This window comes from Colobus angolensis, unplaced genomic scaffold (assembly GCF_000951035.1).
Source record: "Colobus angolensis palliatus isolate OR3802 unplaced genomic scaffold, Cang.pa_1.0 Scaffold383, whole genome shotgun sequence".
Lineage (NCBI taxonomy): Eukaryota > Metazoa > Chordata > Mammalia > Primates > Cercopithecidae > Colobus > Colobus angolensis.
Genome location: NW_012117188.1, coordinates 384,683 through 405,101, shown reverse-complemented (window position 1 = coordinate 405,101; position 20,419 = coordinate 384,683). Strand labels below are relative to the sequence as shown.

Genomic DNA, 20,419 nt, shown 5'->3' with positions numbered 1-20,419 from the left:
ACAGTGTCTTTAACACATTCGTAAATGGTATTATATACTGAGACTGAAAGCTGTAAGTCATTCTCATTTTCTAATGTTCAGAGTGATCACTGGTTTCACTGGACTGATCCATTCAAATTTCTTGCAAGTTTTTCACCTCAAAGATACAGTATTTATCAATGAATATTATTTGCTTACAAGTTATGTTAGTATTCTAGTTCTATAATTTCTTTTATTAGCTGAATTAAAGAAAAATTTTCCCTCATCAGTCATTTGATTGTACTGCTCAAGCTAGAATTAGCTATATTTCCAGAAAACCCTGGCTTATTTTGATGGGAATGGTATTTGAACATGGTTTCCAGGCCTTTCTATGGTCTTTCATATAGAGAAAACATAACTTCATGTTATTTCCCATTCAAATTTAGGATTACAGATTTTTTTTACTCTTTGATTTTGTATGTGTGTCTCTTTTCTCATACACTAAAAATCCTCATTTCTAATTATATTAACATAGTTATGATTAACAATTTAATTACTGAAGTTTAAGATTTTTTCACATTTCTTTTTGCCCTTGGATATACCCCATTAAGAATGGACACACAAATTACTATGCTTTAAAGATAATTGAAACATACCTGTGTATTCAAGCCATCAACTTGATATGCAACGCAGGTCATCTGTTTCATTTTGCTTTGGCCTTGTAGGGCTTTCCTTAACTTTACTTAAACCTCCTTTTAGAATAACATATGTACCAAAGTCAAATGTTGAAAATTCAAGATATATTCAGAGAAATCTAGCTTCCATCCTGGTTCTTTCCATCTGGTTTCTCTCCTCCTGCCTCCACCATAAGCACCATAAGTAACCACTACTTTTTAAAGTTTTGGTTATCCTTCCATTGTTTCTTTTTTTAACACCACACACACACACACTCACACACACACATTTTATATCCCCTTAAATATGATTATATATATGTGTGTGTGTATATATATACACACACACATATATATATACCTTCTCCATTTTGTTTTTTACTTAATAAGACCACTCTGCAGTGTTATACAGAAATATACCTCATGGATTCTTACAGCTACATACTACTCAATCATGTGGCTATATTAGGATTTAGAATAATCTATTTTTAAGTATGGTATTTAAATTTAAATAACCAGTATTTCATTGAATGCCTCTGACCTGTGAGTTAAGAATTAGATCAAAAGGTATCAGAAGTCAAGGCAATCAGGTTGATTGAAAAATTCAGTTTTAAATAGGGTATGTATAACATATTTAGATGACTAGTACATCTCAATACAGTGGATTTTATATATATTTTGAGGGAGGGCTGAAAATGTTTTGAAAATTAATTGGATGTTTTCTTCCAGTCATATCCACAAAAAACATTTGAGATGCCTATCCAAGTCCTGATTTCTTTTCTGAAATCTGCTTCCCACCTAGAAAGGCCGGCATGACTTGAACCAAGGAAAACGCAGTGCTTTCCTGGCCAAAAAGTTTGTCATTCAATTGTCTGGCTAATGAGTCAGCATGCTAAATGAGGTATGCCTATATACAGAACTAGACATTAAGGGAAACAGTGTAGTAATAGCTAATTTTCTTGTGCTCTTATGTACTAGGCACTGAACTAAAGCACTTTGAACATTAATTTATTTATCTTCGATATCCTTGAGGTAGGTACTATTACTGCGTTAAAAATAAGGCAGCACAGGAAGATTAAATAACTTACAGAGAGAGTCACACAGCTAGTACTATAAATGGCAGGGCTACGATTAAACTCAGGCCTTCTGGCTCCAGAGCTCAGAGTCCTAACCACTATATTACCCCATCTTTAAAAGTTATTAGGACCAGAAGAAATAACATTCAGAAGTTAAAATAGTAAACTGAGATGATAAAAGTTTTAATTCTGATGCAACAGCCAAATATAAAAGAAAACAAGCAACAAGTAGGGGTGTATGGTTTTTTTTTTTAAATGTATATGCTCAAAAACAGTTTACTAGGAAATTTTCACTAGAAGAAACAAAAAACATGAAAGAACACCAGCATAAATACACAATGCATACTTTAATTGTGGTTATATTAAATGTATCTTAATGTAATACTGCTGTAACATGGTATCATCTCATTGTTAAAAAATTAAAAAAAAAAAAGACTATAGGGAAGTGAAACTAAAAAACTACAGAATCCTGGATTCTATGGCAGATGGAGTACCCTTATTTAAGCTAGAAAAGGAGCCCTGTAAGATAGAAAAAGAAGAGACAAGCAATCTAAAACCAGCATGTTAAACCAACTGTGAGTTTTTAAAAATGCCATTAAAATGAATCTAAGAATGCCTTTTAACACAGCTCACACTTTAATGAATACCAGAGAATTCACAGCAAGACTGTAAAGCTAGGAATGTAATGTTATTGTGGGGTTTTAGCCATGACCCTCACCTCACTCTACTATATGAAAAAGAAAAAAGAAAAGTCTTTAGTCATGATTGCACCTTAATCAGCATCAATTATTCTCAGCAGCCCAAAACCCTATAAATGCAGCAGAGCACACAGGTCTTTAAGTCTGAAAGTCTAGTTAACATAAAAAAAATTCATATTGGGAAACAACCATACAAATTTAAGGACCGTGAAAAGTCCTTTAACAGTTTTGGTAACCACGAGATAATTCAAACTGAAGAAAAACCCCAAGTGTAAAAAAACACAACAAGGCCTTTAGGTATCACTCAACCATTAGCAAAATCCACAGTGGAGAGAAACCTTTTATGTGTAGCTGAAATGATAAAGTCTTAAGTAGTGACCCATTCCTTAATTCAGTATCAGAACTTCTATATGAATGTGCTGAATATGCAAGGTATATAACCAAAGGAGGGAAATTTGAAGACACGAATGCTGAAGCAGTAGACAGTTCCCAACCACCCCTAAATATAATGGCATCCCACCCCTCTCCCTATCACACTAGCCCCTTACCCTAATTTTTCTTCTTGATGGTACTCATCACTTGACACTCTCTATACATTTATTTCTTAAAATGTTTTGCCTAACTTCCTCCACTAGAATACAAGCTCTGAAACAGCAGGGGGTTTTAAAAAGCTATATTCTCAGTGTCTAGGATAAAATCTGGCCTATGGTAGGCATACAATAGTTGAGTGAATTTAGTGTAGTACTTTCCTCATGTGGAGTATTTGGTACCTTGAGGTTACTTCATTCTAAGTGAATGATTTAGCAGGCTTAAACATATATAGAAAATGTGTTCATTATTTTATAATATGCCAGAGTAAAAAGCATTTTAACTGCTATGGTCTACAAATTATTCTCCAACTGTGTGGGGGATGGAAAGTTGTATAAAAAGCACCCAGTACTACCCTCATAATTGTACCAACGTTAGACAAAATGGCCTACAAGGGTCATGAAGGTAAAATGGAAGTTTCCAACTTCTTAAGAGAAAGTTCTCTTTCCTCAGGTTCAGAATCTAAATCTTTACTCCTCTCAGGATGACATATATCCCTATATGCCTTGTCAGCCACTGGTATAGAGGGCATGGCAGTTTGGAATCTAATAGCAACAACCTTTTTGTGCAAAGTTTGGCATTTAGAATCATGCCTCATTAATTCAAAAACATTACTAAGGGCCTACCATGCATTAAGCACTATGTATACAGGTAAATTTTTAAAATATGGAGCTTACCAACAATAAAGAAAATAATTACAAAGCAGTGTGATCAGTGTGATAACACTGGAGGGGAAGAGTAAAGGACAAGAACAAAGGAGCATCTAATTTGACTGAAAAGGGCTTTAAAAAGCCTATGAAAACAGAATCACTGAAGCTGAATCCTGAGAGATAGGTAGGTATTCACTTGGTCACAAAGAAGGATGTAGAAGTAATGATGTGTGCAAGGCTACTGAGGTTGAAAACACAAAGCACATTTGGGGAAGCACTGGAAGTACTTGCAATTGATCAGGATGCTCTAAAAAGAGGGATAGTCTGTGGTTCTAAAAACCATATTAAAAATAATTTAAATCTTTATACTTAGAAAGCACAAAGGTATTTTCATAATAAAACTTGCTAAAATGTTAAGTTAAACAAAAATCTTAGCTGTGTAAGGATAAGCAAGGGGGCTGGGGCAGGAATTGAGAGATTCCCTTTGCCACAAAGGCTCTATATCAGAATTTGTATGTTTACCAAAAGCACCCTGGATTTTAACTGTTTGAGCAACACTGGACTAGAACATGATTACACAGGATGACTACAGAGACATGGCTGGGAAGGTAGCCATTCTGTGTTGCCCTGATCTATGGAAAATCCCAAAAAGAGAAAACTGACAAAGCAGAAAGGATTTTATATAAAAGATGAGGACTTGATGTTTGGACACACTGAGTTTAAAATTACTGTGGGATGTCTAACGAAGACATTTGATAGGTAGTTAGAAACAAGGTTTAGAGAGCAAGAGAGAAGACAGGATACAAGTTACAGGTTTGAGACTCAGTCTGATATTACAGGTGGTAAAAGAAGCCATAGTTATGAATGACATTGTATAAAATATGTAAAGTAAAAAAAGAGAGAGAAAATCTAGTGAAGATCAATACCTAAAAGGCAGGCAGAAAGTGAGACAACACTTTGTGAGGAAATGATGGAGACAGCAGAGATGAAACCAACGTGTAGCACAGAGTAGCCTTTGATAGGAAGCAGGCAACCTCTTTTCCTCTAAAACAGGGGAAAATGAGTAAAGTTGGAAAATACAAGTTGACCTCTTCATAGTCCCAATTTTTCTGTTCAATAGGAGGAAGAGTCATATGCTAGGGGAGGGGCAGAGGGCCTAAGTAAAGAAATGAAGTTTGGCTCAGCCACAGTGGGAAATGGGAGAGAGGCCACCCTACTAACAAACATAAGGTTTACATTGAGGGCTTTTCTAAGGCTGAAGCGAGATACTTGTAGTGATTTTACTTTGAAGGACTACCCTTCACAAAGAACTCAGCATCCCAGAAAAGGTAGATAATAAATAGGATTAATCTGAGGTTGGGGGCTTGCTGAAGGATTAGATTAAAAGACCAGGGGAAGAAGAATAACTGGTGAGATTAGTTCATATAGTGTCCCATAAAGCTGAGGGTAGATAGGGAAGAAAGCCTGAAAGTGGCTGATAGTTTAGGAGGAAGGGGAACAGTCAAGAAATGGGGGTAAGAAGGAACTGAAGAATGTGGAACGAACATAAAGGAGAGAAAAGTCAATAAAATAAGGAAGTGAAAAAACTGAAAAGAGGGCAGTTATCAGTTACTGAAATTTTACCAGAAAGAGAAATTCAAGATGGTGACATTCAAAGTGTGGCTACAGGAGTAAGCTGCTGGAATGTGATAAAGTCACTGGGCAGAAGTCTAAGATATCAGCAAGGTATCAGAAAGATCATCCAAAGATGACAACAGGAGTTGAGGTAGACAGAAAGACCATGAGCAAGATATCAAGTTAGGCTCTCTGGCCTTTAACACTCACCCCTATTATTAAAGGTAGAAAACATTAAAATTTCAATACGGTATGAAAAGATGTGCTATAAAAGCATATGAACTAATGGTAGACTAACCTAACTTGATTTTTATCTTCATTACTCACTTGAAAAGCCATGCATTTTCTTTTAAACAAAATAGAAAAATAATTTTTAAATTTTTATAAAATGCCTAAAGGAAGTAGAAATTTTAAATACAATTAGTAATACATGGCAAAATAATTAAACACAGTGATTCCTTTGTGAGATCTTTCATTATTTACCTTACTGAAAATGGAATCTGAATTAGTCATAATCTTTCATTTTGCCTACATTTATATCTATAGTATGTATTCAAAGCAGTGAGATAACTTTAATTTCTGATTCATGGCAAATTTCAAGGTAGGGCGATTATACAAAATAATCTAAAGATGACAAAAATGGTAAACTTGTGTTACATATACCACAATTAAAAAAATCTAAAGTAACAGAAAAAATCTTTGTAAAGCTAAATTGGGTTACTACTCATTATTAGTGACATTACATCTGTATTTTAAGGTGAGTTTGAAAAACAAACTCTTTTAGAAATTAAAGAATCATCCCTTCATAGGTTTAAGAATATATAATGAAAAAGATGGTGACGGTGTTTAAAGAAGGGTACCCAAGTTGGATATCTTTATGCAGTGTAATGTTCTCATATTCAGTATCAACATGTCTTCTTTTTTGGAACTCTCTTTTCCATTTCATGGGTTTTGTTGTTTTTCTATTTGAAAAGGACTAGATGAACTTTCTAGTTACAGCGATGATGAAAGAAGTTTAAAATTTGTTTTGCATTCGTTGTATTCCATTCTTGTTCTTTCAGGGGTCCTTCACACACAGATACATACTTTTTCAAGATCTTTTCTCCTACTTCTCGGAAATCCAAGGGTTCCTTGTGTGTAGTGCAGCCTGCTCCAGAAACATTAGTATCCACTTCATGATTTTCTGGTTGCTGATCAGCACAATACTTCGATCCCCAGTAACACATTTCTCCACTGTACATCATAGCCAGCAGATGAATGTCACTAAATATTCCTGGGAAAGTCATTTAGGTCGACAGATTAGAATTAAAAGCTTAAAAAGAAACTCTAGTTATTAACTAAACTTGAATCAAAGTTCCTTTTGTCATTAAGCATTTTCTATTCTCACTTTAACAGTAACACAAAAGCAAAATATGACTAATACAATCTTCATTTAATAAGCATGTTTATATCTATTTTACTGATAAAGGAGGCCCATTACAAAAAGAGAAACAGAGTACCAGAGAATTTTTTTTTAGAGAATCATTTAGGTAAGTGATTTTGACCTTTTTGGGGTCCAGTCTAGAACTTCTTCAAGAATCTAAGGAAGAGAACTTCTCCCAGAATATACACCCCAAATTCTGCAGTCAATTTCAGAGTACTTATAAACTCCCTGAATTCCATCCATGGACACACCCTTTATTTTGGGGTATGCTCTAGGATGATTCATATAGCTAAAGTCAGGTATCCTAGACATCCTATATTTCTCTAAAAGTCTAAGAAATTATCATGCATAATCATGCCTGAGAGTCCATACAATTATTAAAGGTGTTATTTCCAAGATGCTTTGTATTACCAGAAAAAAAGAGAATATGCTGCAGAATTTTCATCAAAAGTTGAACTATTTCTTCTTATGGGTAGTTTTTCCAGTAGGCAATTATATAATTAAACATTTATGGTGCATAAAGTGTATTAATTTGGCAGAAAGACAAATAAACCTAGAATGAAAAAGATCTGGGTATAAATTACTGGCTTTGTGTCTTTGGGCAAGTCACCAAAGCTCTTTGAATCTCAGGTTTTAAATCTGAAAAATAAGGAGTTTGCATCCCCTACTTAATTCATGGAATTTTCCTAAAGAACATATGAAATAAAAATGTAACTTCTTAAAAGCCATTAAAGAAAAAAATAAATGACATATTCTAATGTGCTTCTGTGATTAGAAAAGATTACTTCAAATAAATGAGCATCATAATGTCTGTTGTTCACCTAATATGATTCAACAAAAGTGACTATGATGGCACTGGATATGAAAAATTCAACTTTCAAAATGGTGGTAGTGTCTGTTTTGAATCTATTGCAAGCTTTTTAAAGTATCAAAATTTGTTCCTGCAGTATTCACATTCACTTCACCTCAATTTCTGCTTATAAAGAGCAGCAAGAGAAACAAGAGAAACAACAGGCTCAGCAGAATAGCTGAATGAATGGTGATATGGTTTGGCTCTGTGTGCCCATCCAAATCTCATCTTGAATTGTACCCTCATAATTCCCATGTGTTGTGGGAGGGACCCAGTGGGAGATAACTGAATCATGGGGGTGGTTTCCCCATACTGTTCTTGTGGTAGTGAATAAGTCTCAAGAGATCTAATGGTTTTATAAGGGGTTTCTGCTGTCATTTCTCTCTCCTTCTCTCTTGTCACCGCCATGTAAGAAGTGCCTTTTGCTTTCCGCCATGATTATGAGGCCTCCCAGCAACGTGGAACTGTGAGTCCATTAAACCTATTCTTTTCTTCCCAGTCTTGGGTATGTCTTTATCGGCAACGTGAAAATGGACTAATACAAATGGCTATACAATAAATAGTGGTTCTCAAACTTTTGCCTTCAGAACTTATTCCTTCTTTCTAACTGTATGTTTGCACCCATTAACCCAACCTCTCTTCATCACCTCCCTCCCACTCATACAACCTTTTGTGATATCAGCTCTGATTTGTAGGGGGGAGAGGGTCCTCAGTGGTATTAAGGGTGTAAACAAAGGATGTAAAAGTTGGACAGTTTTTTTATTTACACCCATGTGATTCCACATTTATTCTGACAAGGCAATTTTTACAACACTTTCAACTGATAAGGCCATGTCCAAAGATTAAAATTCTCTGGCCCCACTTCACAGAACAATGAGGCTCAGAGGTGAGACACAAGGGCTTACTGCATAAAATTTAATGATATACAGATAATGTCTAAACAATAATATGATTATCTTACCTTAGAAAAAGTAACAAAAACCATACACAGTTTTGAGTTTTATCTAAAATTAGGTAAATTATCACCAAGATCTAGCCACAGAAAATTTGATGTCTCATATAGAACTTTTCTCCCTAAATATTAAGAATTATTCAGAATTGTATTTTATATCGACTAACAAAAAATAATTTGAGCCTCTCTAAAAGGGACTTGGGAGTAATTCAGCCTATGAAAGGTAGGTTTCCTGGCTTCTAATCTAATTATGTTCAGATAGATACATTTGGGCAAAGCAACCTTTTTTTCTTTTTTCTCAGACAGGGTCTCACTCTGTTACCCAGGCTAGAGTGCAGCTGTGCAATCAGGGCTCACTGCAGGCTCAAACTCCTGGGCTCAACTGATTCTCCCACCTCAGCCTGCCACGTAGCTGGAACTACAGTTACGCACCACCACGCCTGGATAATTTTTTTTTTTTTTTTTTAGTTTCTGTAGAGATGATGGATGATGTCTCACTATGTCTTGAACTCTTGGCTTTTCTCTAGTGATCATCCTGCCTTGGCCTCCTAAAGGAGGCAAACTTACGTTTTTTGTTTTTGTTTTTGTTTTTGTTTTTTGAGACTCACTCTATCCCCCAGGCTGGAATGCAGTGGCGAGATCTCAGTTCACTGCAACCTCCGTCTCCCGGGTTCAAGCGCAAACTTCTTTAGATGAGGACAAAAAGCCAGCACCATAAGAGGACTTAGGACAGTATGTAGCAAAACTGCTGTAGTGCCTATACTGTTTCTTTTTGTCTGGAAAATGCTACCCTATCTGACCCTTTTAATTCCCTTGTTGAAGAAGCAACTGAAACTAGGAGCTAGTAAATTCAAAGTATGACAAAGAGATGCCACCAATATTACCTGCTTCCTGAAGAAAAAATTCCAGGCTATGAGAGTGTCTTACTATAGAAATGGGAGAATTAGGAAAGCAGATGATTTGTGCCACTCCCTTTGGTTCTAAATGAGCTTTACTGCCTACCCCCACCTTTTTCTTTTAAAGTGTCCCACATTAAGAATTCAATTTAATCAGTCCATGTGTGTAAATAGAAATTTTTAACAAGGCATTTTCAATGCCTCTAATTGGTTCCTAGTTATCTGAAATAACTAATAACTAGTATATACTTGCCATAAATACATCAAATACCCCATGTTTGTCAAAATGTCATGCCCACTGAGAGAGCTTTTTGTATTCACAATAAGTTGTTTTAGAATGAAATATTTGTCTAAATGAGCAGAAAGTAATAATTTTTGGACATCACGTCACTTAAATCACCATTTTTTTTCTATGAAATGCTTTCAAATAGAACAATCCTGGAGAGGCTAACAAAGAAACAGGAAGAATTAAAACATACTTAAAATACTAGAATATTTCCAAAGAGGTATTCTAATTATTCTTCATATTTCATTTTTTTCGCATCAAAACTTCAGATGAAGTAAAAAAAAGTTTACACATGTGATCTAATGTTACTTGCAGCTTATTTGACCTTTTCCAATTCATTTGGGTTTACCTGGACCTCAGTTCTTCCATTTATAAGAAGATGGTAAAAGTAAATGGTTCTTCTCTTCCCACACACAAGTCTAAAACCCAGATGATGCTCTATATTCAGTTCCTTGAATTTTCAAGTACACAGATGCTTGTGGCAGAAATTTATAGTTGCCAACCAGTATTCATTCTCCCCAATACCCCTTTCTTAGTAAACAACCTTAATTTTATTTGGGATGGCAATGTATCAGGTTAAGGACTATACTTTCCAGGTTTCCTTACATCTAAGGAAAATCATCTGATTAAATTCTGGCCAGTGAAATGGAGGTTGTAGGAAACTTCTGAGAAGGACGGTCTAACGGAACAGACTTGGCTGAAATTCCCTTTTGCCATGCCTGTAGCCTGAAACACAGGTGAGACTGAAGGAGCTCCAAGAACATCTTGGGATACTGAGAATAAAAGCAATGTCCTAAACAGAGATGTTTGCTGCACAGTCTGGAAAGTATTATATTCTAAGTAAAGTGCCTCCTCATGAAGAGAGAGTCTTAAAGAGGAACGGAGGAAAAAGGTAAGAACATGATGAGATGGAACCACTGTACCAGCTCTGGACCTTTCCTGTGTGAAAGATCACTAAATATCTACCTTGTTTAAAAGTTACTTCCAGTTAGTTACAAGTAGCCAAATCTAGTTCTGATAAAATGCTGACTGAGGCTTGACATGGTTTGGCTTTGTGTCCCCACCCAAATCTCATCTTGAATTATAATCCCCAGGTGTTGAGGGAGGAAGCTGGTGGGAGGGGACTGGATCACGGACGTGGTTTCCCTCATGCTGTTCTCATGATAGTGAGTGAATTCTCATGAGATCTGATGGTTTTATAAATAATAGTTTTTCTTGCACTCACACATGCTCTGTCTCACCTGCCGCCATTTAAGACGTGCCTGCTTCCCCTTCCACCATGATTGTAAGTTTCCTGACACTTTCCCAGCCATGTGGAACTGAAAGTCAATTAAACCTCTTTTGTTTATAAATTACCCGGTCTCAGGTAGTATCTTTGTAACAGTGTGAAAACAAATTAATTACACGGCTGTGTGAGGATGCAAAATGAGCAGAAGGAATACAATACATAACTTCCAAAATTGCTTAACACAAGGGATTAGAAGTATTTTTCTGTATTACATCAAAAGATTTTATCTTTGAATTTTGTATAAGCCCTTTTATTACTTATTACTTTTTTGTCTATAATCTACCTTGACATTTATTTAAATCACAGTGAAATCTAATAAACTTCCTAAAATCTTAAGAAGCTTTAAATCACTTAGAAAATTTAATGAGAGATCACATTACCTGCACTCAGTAATTTAGCTGTGTCTAGGTCATGGAAAGAAACTCCTTCATTTAACTGGATAGGACATCGATAATTTAGCATCTGTAGCAAGTAACTGATTCCATCAAGAAGGTACTAAATAAAAGTCAGAGCCAAAGAATTGAAAGTATTATCTGCAGAGATATATAAACTTCAAATATTAATATTTTCCATTCTTTACTCAAGAGAAAATTGGTTAATATATAGACATAGCTTACAGCTATTCTATTTCAATGGTATAAAGACCCACTATCCCAAGACTCTGCTAATATAAATATACCCCTTGAAATGCTCTAGTAGTAAGTAAGAGTACTAAAAAAAAAAAAGAACGCATTAACCAGAAACACATTTCAGTAATATATTTGTTAAAGATGTTATCAGAGGAAGAAAAGAATAAAGATAATAAAGATGTGCTCAACAACAATGTATTAAAAGCACGTATGTACTTATAATTTAGAAATATTATGATCAAACTTTTATATCTGCAAGTGTGGTCTCCCATTTCCAAGCCCACCTAAATTGTGTGTACATTTAACCCAAGTTAGAATCCTTAGTGATACAATACCAAGACTCATATTTTGGATTTAATGATTCAGTCATAATGGTCAAGTGAATCAGAGGGCCACAATTTTCTAGAAGCAGGCTCATGTGAGTTCCTTAGAAGTGATCTGCTGACAGGCTCACAAGTATTTCTTTCAGGACAAAATTTGTTTAAAAGTTTAGAAATTAATATAGTTTATCTTATATTTAAAATAATACAAATCCTTAAAAAAAAGAACTTCACAGATTACAAAGTACTTTCACATGTTATCTGATTTAGTCTTCACAACAAGCCCAATTTATTTATGATTACCCAGCTAGTAAATAAAACATATAGAATACAAACCAAAGACCCTTTGATCCACTACTCTTAGTAGTACAACAAAGACAGCTTTCTGAAACCTATAAATGTCAACAATGAAAAATGTGTAGGGAATGTCTTCTTACCTTTTTAAGCAAACTGGATTTTCTTAAGAGCCACTCTCTTCTTTTGGTAAGAGAATGACAATACATATACAGCAGGGCTCCTCGTCTCCAAGACAGACATTCCAGTAGCTCATCCCCAAGCAAATTGCAGTGCTGAAACACACACAAAAAGACATAGCTAAAAAGGGAAACTGAATGTCTGTAAAAGTTGAAGTTAAATTCCAAAAACTCAGCAATTGAAAACATTCTCACATCACAAAATGTGCTCTTTGTTTAGCTACTTACACAGGGAAGCCTTAGTTTCAATCAATTATAAATATGCAAGCCTATGAATACATGAAAATTAAAATAACTACTTCAATTTACAAGTAGTTTTACAAAATAATTTTAAAAACATTTTTACTAGCAAATTCCCCTAACAGGTTTGCAACATAAGCAGCCATCATTTCATTAAAAAGGCAACTTTTCACAAATACATTACTTGAAGTGAGATCATATCTATTTCTACTACCACTCGAATAAAATAATGAAAATTTACACCCAAAAATAATTCTAATAAATCAAAATTTTTAAAGCGGTTTGTCATTTAAATTTGGGGATAATGTTTCCACAGCCTCCCCTGATATATAAACAGAGAAAAAAAATATCTTGGTAGATAGTCAGCAGGCAGTTAAAGATGAGAAATTATTTGCTTGAAAGAGTATCCAGGACTAGAGATAAAAAAATAATAGGATTATCCAAATAGAGATGACAGTACAAAGCCTGTGAACAGGCTGTCAAGCAAAGACAGAACAGAGACTATCAGTGATGAAGGAGACATCCTTGGCTAGTACCTGTGCTTCTAGAATGGAAGGCAGGACAGTTGCTAGCAAGAGAAGACATTTCAGACATGAAGAAGTGGAAAAGGAGCAGGTAGGGTCTCAGAGGGAGGGGGTGATCAATGTTAAGAAGGGGAGCACATGTTCGAGAGACTAAGGACTATAAGGACAACAGATGTGGTAATTAGATTAATAGTGACCTTCAAGAAAACAGCATCTGCAAAAGTAAACGGGGTGGATATGGGAATATCTATGTTAAAAAAAATGAGTAGGCACTGCTATTACAATTCTATTATGCAACTATTCTGAAATACATTTAGTAAAATATGATACTTTTGTTGCAACATTGGTCTGAAGCATTAAGCTCTTTTATCTCCCTCTTCCAATCTTAATTTAAGAAACAAAGATACAATCAAGAAGAAAAAAAATATAGACTCCAAAGAGCAGGACAGTACCAGCAATATTCCATCATAATTTACAGGAATGTAAAACTTACTTTTGGATGCATATTATTTTCCTTGACTAAAATTTCTGGTTCTGAAAGAAAACTGATCAGCTCTTTTACTTTCTGTGAAGAAGAGTCTTCAGGAAAATCTTCATCTACTAGCTTGTTCTCCTCAAAATATGTCATGTCCAAAATAGCCTAAAAAAAAAAAAAAAAAAGAAAGGTATCTATCACATTTAAAATTGAAAAAAAACAATTCTTACAGTTTAACCTTGCACATATAGGTGCTTTATTACACATTTAAATCTTCTAGCTCAATATGTAAATTTGAGAAGTAGGCAAAATGTCTAGATGTAAATATAATTTGAGAAAGATTTTAAAGAAAACTTCATAGGTATTTTACTAAAGTACTGAATTAATGATAATCTTTCTTTCCCTCAAAAAAAATTGAGCTTTAATTTACAGAATTTAATTATATAGAATTATGAAAAACGTAATTATTATATTCTGCTATTTATATAATCCCTGAAAATTTCCTAAATGCCTGCTGTATCAAGTTAAGGTCACTACTTCTAGTTTTGAACCTTCAAAGGATTTATTTGTTTTCCCAAATACAGAGCTAGTATTAGAGGCATATGTATCCTGCCACCCAATAGAGTAAACATACCATCAACATATGCAACTCAAACACTAAGCCCCCAGTATTCCTAAATATTAGAGATGCTGTTAAAGCATATAAAACTCCTCAATCCTTTTTCCTTTCTCAATCTATTGAACTAAGACTAAGGAAACTGGGTTCTAGTGTCAGTTCTACCACTAATCACTTAACTAACCAAAGACAAGTCAGTTTTATCTTTTTTGAGCTTCAGCTTCTTAATTGACTAAATGATAAATTGGACTAAAATACCTTTCAAAGTTCCTTGTTGGAGTATAAAATTAATTAACATATGTAAAGTACTAGAAATGTTACCTAGCACCCAGTTAGTGCTTTTACTTTCTGTGAACCTGAGCAGTAAGTGTTATTGTGTGAAAGGCCTAAGCCAGTAAGGAGAGATCATCATATATGATTTCATCATCATATGAAAGGTGATCTGTTGATTCAGAACCATAAATAGGTTTTAAGAGGATCTGGAAAATTGAAATCTGTATCTCTAGGTCTTTTGCCTTATTCTAGTAACTAAGTTAAATGTTTGGAACACTCTCATTTGAAAAAAATGAGATGACATACAACATATGCAGACAAGCACAGAGTTTTCTGAAAGCAAAGAAAGCCAAGCAAAATACCTGCCAAACTTAAACAGTTCTCTGTGGTTTGTGAGTAGCTGTTAGGCTTACTCAGCCATGGTGTTTGAAGGCAGAAGCTATCTTTAGAAACTTCCTAACAGGAAAAACAGCACGAGGCATTTAAATGCTATAAATGGGCACTCTGGAAGCCTAAGTTTACTGTACTTTCTGTAACCACTTCAGTTTTATTATCCCTTAGCAATCCAAAAAGGGCACATGAAAACACTCTATCAACTACAAAGTGCTATATAAATGTTAGTTACTATAATAAAATTATATTTCTTGATGTTAGCATGCCTCAGCAGTGTTTCAGAAAACCAAGAAAAAAAGGCATTGTCCACATAGCAGCCTGATTTGGAAAGGAAAGTTAAAAAACAAGTCGGTGAACAGAAAAATCGCCTAGATATGCATGACACTAGCAGGGAGAATAATACTGAGAGTCCTAGGGAAGGTAAATTTCAGGGGGGAAAAAAAAAGTCGGGGCCCTTATATCCCTCCCGCTCCCTCTGAAACTTTCAAGAGATTGGACATTGCACACACTAGTGTCCTGTTCAATTATCTCTAAAGGAAAACAATTCTATTATCTGTAAGATTTTTTTCCTGACTTTTCTAATTAACACATCTAATAAATCTTACTTCTTTTCATACTGCCTCAAAGTTTCAAGTTTTTGTGTTTTATTCATAGTTTTTTCAACAAAATTAAACACTTGAAATATGGAATAAACTGATTTCATTTTACCTAAAATTGGAGTCAATCATCTAAATAAACAACCTGCCCTCATAAAATGCCAGAGTCCACATCTCTTTCAGTACCTGTGTGTAAAGTTCTAGAAGATTTGATGGATTTGAACATTCTTTCTCTTCTCCACACAGGAGTTTCAATTTTTCTAATGCTGCAGAGGCCCGAATTAAAAAGTGATCTATAAGAAATAAAAACAGGAGGATTACATCACATAGTTTCAGAGTGTTATTTAAACAAAAAACAAATTATGTATGAAGATGAAATGATGAAATGACAAGATGAAATAGTATTATGGCATATGGAGAAACAGCATTATAGTAATAATATCTATGCTGACCATGGCTCATAATATCTAAAATATGAAATATCTCATAATGCCTAATCCTAATTAAGTAAATTTATCATGAAAATTTATTCTAGAAAGCAAAATACTGAAAACTTTCTAGAGTCAATCTTGCCATTTCTCAAATGCAGTCTGTATTCTCATTATGCTTCTTTTATGATGATAATACACTCAAAATAGTTAAATTTAAAATTTACTGGAATCTACAAATAATACACATAAATCTACAGAAAGGGCTTCCACTGAAAACTTATAATTTCATAAATGTAGTTGTAAATGTTATGCAAAAAACCATGATTGACAAAATCGAATTCCTTATAAAATGCCAGCATTATGAGCAGTTATAATTTTATAATTGTTTATATCTACTATGATTAAAATTATATAATACATCTATGTATTTAATTCCTTTAAAAACTTAGAAACAAATTACCTCATTTCCTCAAAACTTGGAAGAAAAGGAACTAAATACTTCTAATAAGTCTTCTAATCACAACTCACCCTCCCTCCACCTTCACCATCTCCTGATTTTTTTTCCCTTTCTCTAATGTCATAATCCCTTTGTTGCTTCTATGATTTCACCTTTTCTTATGTGTCCACTCCAAGGTACTATCCACCCTTCTGCAACACTTCATGTAGTCACATTTAGATACACCCACTATCAAGACACTAAACTCTCTGAGTTTGCCTCTCTGTGCTTCCCTTCTGAAACATACTCTGATATTCTAAAATATATCCCTTTCTTCTTCACAGGCCAATGAACAGATAGTGTAGCACTTGGTGTAGGCCTACCTGATCTAGCCTCAGGAGTTACACGGACAGATAAGCTGTTCATTGTTGCAGCAAAAGCACCATCGGGTTATGTCTGTTGGCAATCATGTGACTGCTGCCTTACGTCTTCTCAGGTAAAGCCTGAGATTGGATTTTGATTGCTGTAAGATCCACTTTTACTTGAGTTGAAATCTGCTTCTTAGCACTGTCTTCCCACCTCTCATTAGCCCAGAAGTGACATCCACACAACGTAGAAAAAGAGCCTACTATAAACTGAAATTATATGGAACATGACACTCTTTAGGCACTTCTTTAGAGAGTGTGTTGATATGTTTTTTAACTTGCAGGATTATTTTCAATGTAAAGACTTGCATCGAACTCATTAAACCATTGCTGAAAGAGTATGTCACATAAACTGATGACATAATTACTGTGGCAGGGGTGTGGTGGTGGCATAGCTCACATTTTGGAAAAGCCCATAAAATGTAGTTTTACTAGAACTATTTAGTCAAAGTAATGACTGGCAAAGCAAAAGATGAAACTGATTCTTATATAATCTCTGGAAAAACTCCCTCATGACATACTTCCATAAAGAGATTGTGCTTGTACAATGAGAAATAAATTAACAAAAATTGGCTAGAAATTAAAAAATGCATTATTAGATGAAATAATATCTGGCTGTATCTCATCTAATTTGAAGAAGACAATAGAAATTATCAAACCCCTATACCCTAGTATAAATACATAGTCGTTACATTAAAGAACAAATTTTGAATGTATTTATTCTTGTTGCATGGAAAAATGTCAAATTCAATTCAAGTACATGAAATTTTGCTTTAATTACAGTTCATAAATCTTGTAATATTTTTAAGATTGAACTGATTTCCACGCTGAACTGATTTCCATGCTGACCATGGCTCATAATATGAACCAGTAACATTGTCATTTTATTTTAGCAAATTTTCAGAAGTATAAAGCCTCCAAACAAGAATTCCATATATAGCACATGACTTTTATTTCCAGCTCTCATTCATTCCAGATTAAAGAACTCTTCCAAGGGAAATGAGAATGGCTTTTGGTTCAGTGATAAGTGAATAAAAAACACTCTTTGGTCTCTTTGGACTGGTTCAAGTGAATCTGGGAATTAGAGGTAACTTAGATACACTTTCAGGTTAATAGCTCCTACTACCCAAGAATTATTCATGTGAATCCACAGACCAAAATATAAGTCCGCTTCAGGATGGTTTGTAGTAGGTCTTTAAAGAACACACTCCTGGCCGGGCACAGTGGCTCACAACTGTAATCCCACCACTTTGGGAAGCCAAGGCGGGTGGAATGCTTGAGCCCAGGAGTTCAGGACCAACCTGGGCAACATGATGAACCCCATTTCTACAAAATATATCAAAGTTAGCCGGGCGTGATGGTGTGCGCCTGTCGTCCCACTGCTAGAGGGGCTCCAGCCTGGGCGACAGAATGAGACTCCGTCTCTAAAAACAAAACAAAACAAAACAAAACACTCCTGAGAAAAGATAATCCGGCAAAAAATATTCACTGAAACTAAGGCATTTCATCATTGACCCTATTTAATAAGAAATTCACCAACTATTCAATAGCTTAAGAAAATGTTTCACCACTGTTTTCCTATGAGTCCAATGATATGAGTCAGTCCACAAGAATTTTAAAAACTATCTGTAGTAATAGCTCAAACTCGAAAAGGAATAATGTAGAACCTAAAGGCAGGTGAGATGTAATGAAGAGAATTGGACTTAAATTCAGAAGGTTGGGGTAATTCCCTAGCCCAGTTTTTCCTAACAGCTTACACCTTTCCAAAACAATTATGCCAATACTTAACAGAGCCCTTGTTAGAACTGGCATGATGTATTAGGCAGAATAGTCTACACACTAATGTAAAGCTCTTCTACAGAATGTTTAGAATCCAAAACGTAAGATGCAAATTTACAACGCAGCAATGAAAAAGTGGAACTGTTATACCTGCCTTTTTATCTTTGCAGGATGCAAACGACCATTACCAATTTGAGTGTTATCATTCACCTTAGCCATTTATTTAAACTTCTGTATTTTATTTAGATTCTGCCCTTTTCCCAATCGCTACCGAGACAGTTTACACCAGCACGGATCCGGACAGATTTTCCATGAGTTCTGAAAAATGCAGTTTCCGAAGACAACGCCTTGGCAATGTGAGTTCTGGGGAGTGGGCAATCGATGGAGCAGCGAGGATCAGAAGCAACAGACCTCGGGTGGCTACTTGCGGCCTGGGACCCATAGGAACACAGGCCTCAGCCTCTAGCCCTCATAGCCATCGAGCGCCAGTACCTTAGCGCCGTCTGTCCCGCCCGCCTCCCGCTCCTCCGCTCCCCCGCTCCCTCACCATCTTCACCGGCAGCTTCGCTAAGTTGCTGTATATGGGCCTGAGCCAGGTCCCCGAGCTCTTCCACTCGTCTCACCACATTACAGAAGGCGGCCGCCATGGCCACAGTCTGCGGGCGCGCCCCAGCCACGTGACCGTGTTGCCCGCAATCACCTGATCCTCCAGCACGGGTGGGGCGTAGGGCGGAACTCTCGTGGTTGGTGGGAGGAGACATCAGCTCCGGAAGAGGGCTGGCCCAGGCCGGCAAAGGTCGTTCCGGGTCATTTTTCCTGGACTTTCCTTCCCTCCCATAATCCTGAGCAGCAAGGAGACTAGGGGCGGGTGTGACGTTGAGGCACGCCTCTCTCTCGCCCCCTCCTGTAAGCCAATAGGGAGCCAGCCGTGCCCCTCGACTGACCCAATGGGAAGTCGGCTCTCTCCTCCTGCCTCCTGGAAGACTGCTTGGTGACGTCTCGGGGGCAGGATGCGGATTGTCGTCCGCATTCCCGCTTCCCTATCCGGCGCAGGAACCACAGTCTGGAGGGCGGACGCGAGGGTCTGGAGAGAGGGCTGTCACTTTTGGCCTTACAGGAGGTTGTTAAAATAAAGTGATTATAATCTCCTGGTCCGAAGCGGAAACCCCACCGGTCCCCTGTGTAACACATCCAAGTCTCCAGGAGTTTGTAGCACATCTGGATCGGGAGCTCCAAACACTACTGGAGTTGCCAGTCTACGTGGTTGAATATTGCTTTTCTAAATCTTATATTTAGCAGTCGAATTTATCTCTGACCTCCCTTGGAGTTCACATTTAAAGTTCTTCAGACATCTTGCGTCCAGTCGTACTGAATTCTGCAGCCACAAAACTATTTTCATTGTCGATCTCAAGCCCTTCCCTTAAGGCGCTAATTGTGCATAAGTTCATCCTCTCAACTGGGAGTTTCAAAGCGCTCAGTGAGCAAGTCTAACTTCACTTTGCATTCCGTGACTACTTTCTTGCCTCTGGTCAAACAAATCGTTAACTCTGTGGATTCATTTTTCAGTTTAACACACGGTATCCTGAAAAATCTCCATCCTACCATTTCCTATGGAAGGTAGTTTTTTATATAATAGAAAAATACTAAAAATAGGGGGAAAAGTGTATTGTGATTTATAAGTGATTGACCACAATGACTTTCTAACTGATCTTTGTAATATCAGTTTCTTCTTCCGTCGATTCACCCTAAATATAGAGGACAGGAATCACGTGTTTTGTGTCCTTGGTCCTCATACAGTGCCTGGCATATATGCACTCTTGTCAGCAAGCTAGATGGCAAGGAGATATGATGTGGTC

General features: G+C 36.1%; 1 protein-coding gene across 1 annotated transcript; it reads right to left on the bottom strand.

Annotated features, from left to right (window-relative positions):
- Nucleotides 1-1,937: 1,937 nt before the first annotated feature.
- LOC105520626 (chromosome unknown open reading frame, human C5orf51) lies at nucleotides 1,938-19,228 on the bottom strand. The gene is made up of 6 exons (XM_011954463.1): nucleotides 19,111-19,228; nucleotides 15,679-15,785; nucleotides 13,633-13,779; nucleotides 12,340-12,471; nucleotides 11,334-11,448; nucleotides 1,938-6,531 (listed from the first exon to the last, which is right to left on the bottom strand). The coding sequence occupies exons 1-6, from the start codon at nucleotides 19,208-19,210 to the stop codon at nucleotides 6,248-6,250; spliced, it is 885 nt and encodes a 294-aa protein (XP_011809853.1). The 5' UTR covers nucleotides 19,211-19,228; the 3' UTR covers nucleotides 1,938-6,247.
- Nucleotides 19,229-20,419: the final 1,191 nt, after the last annotated feature.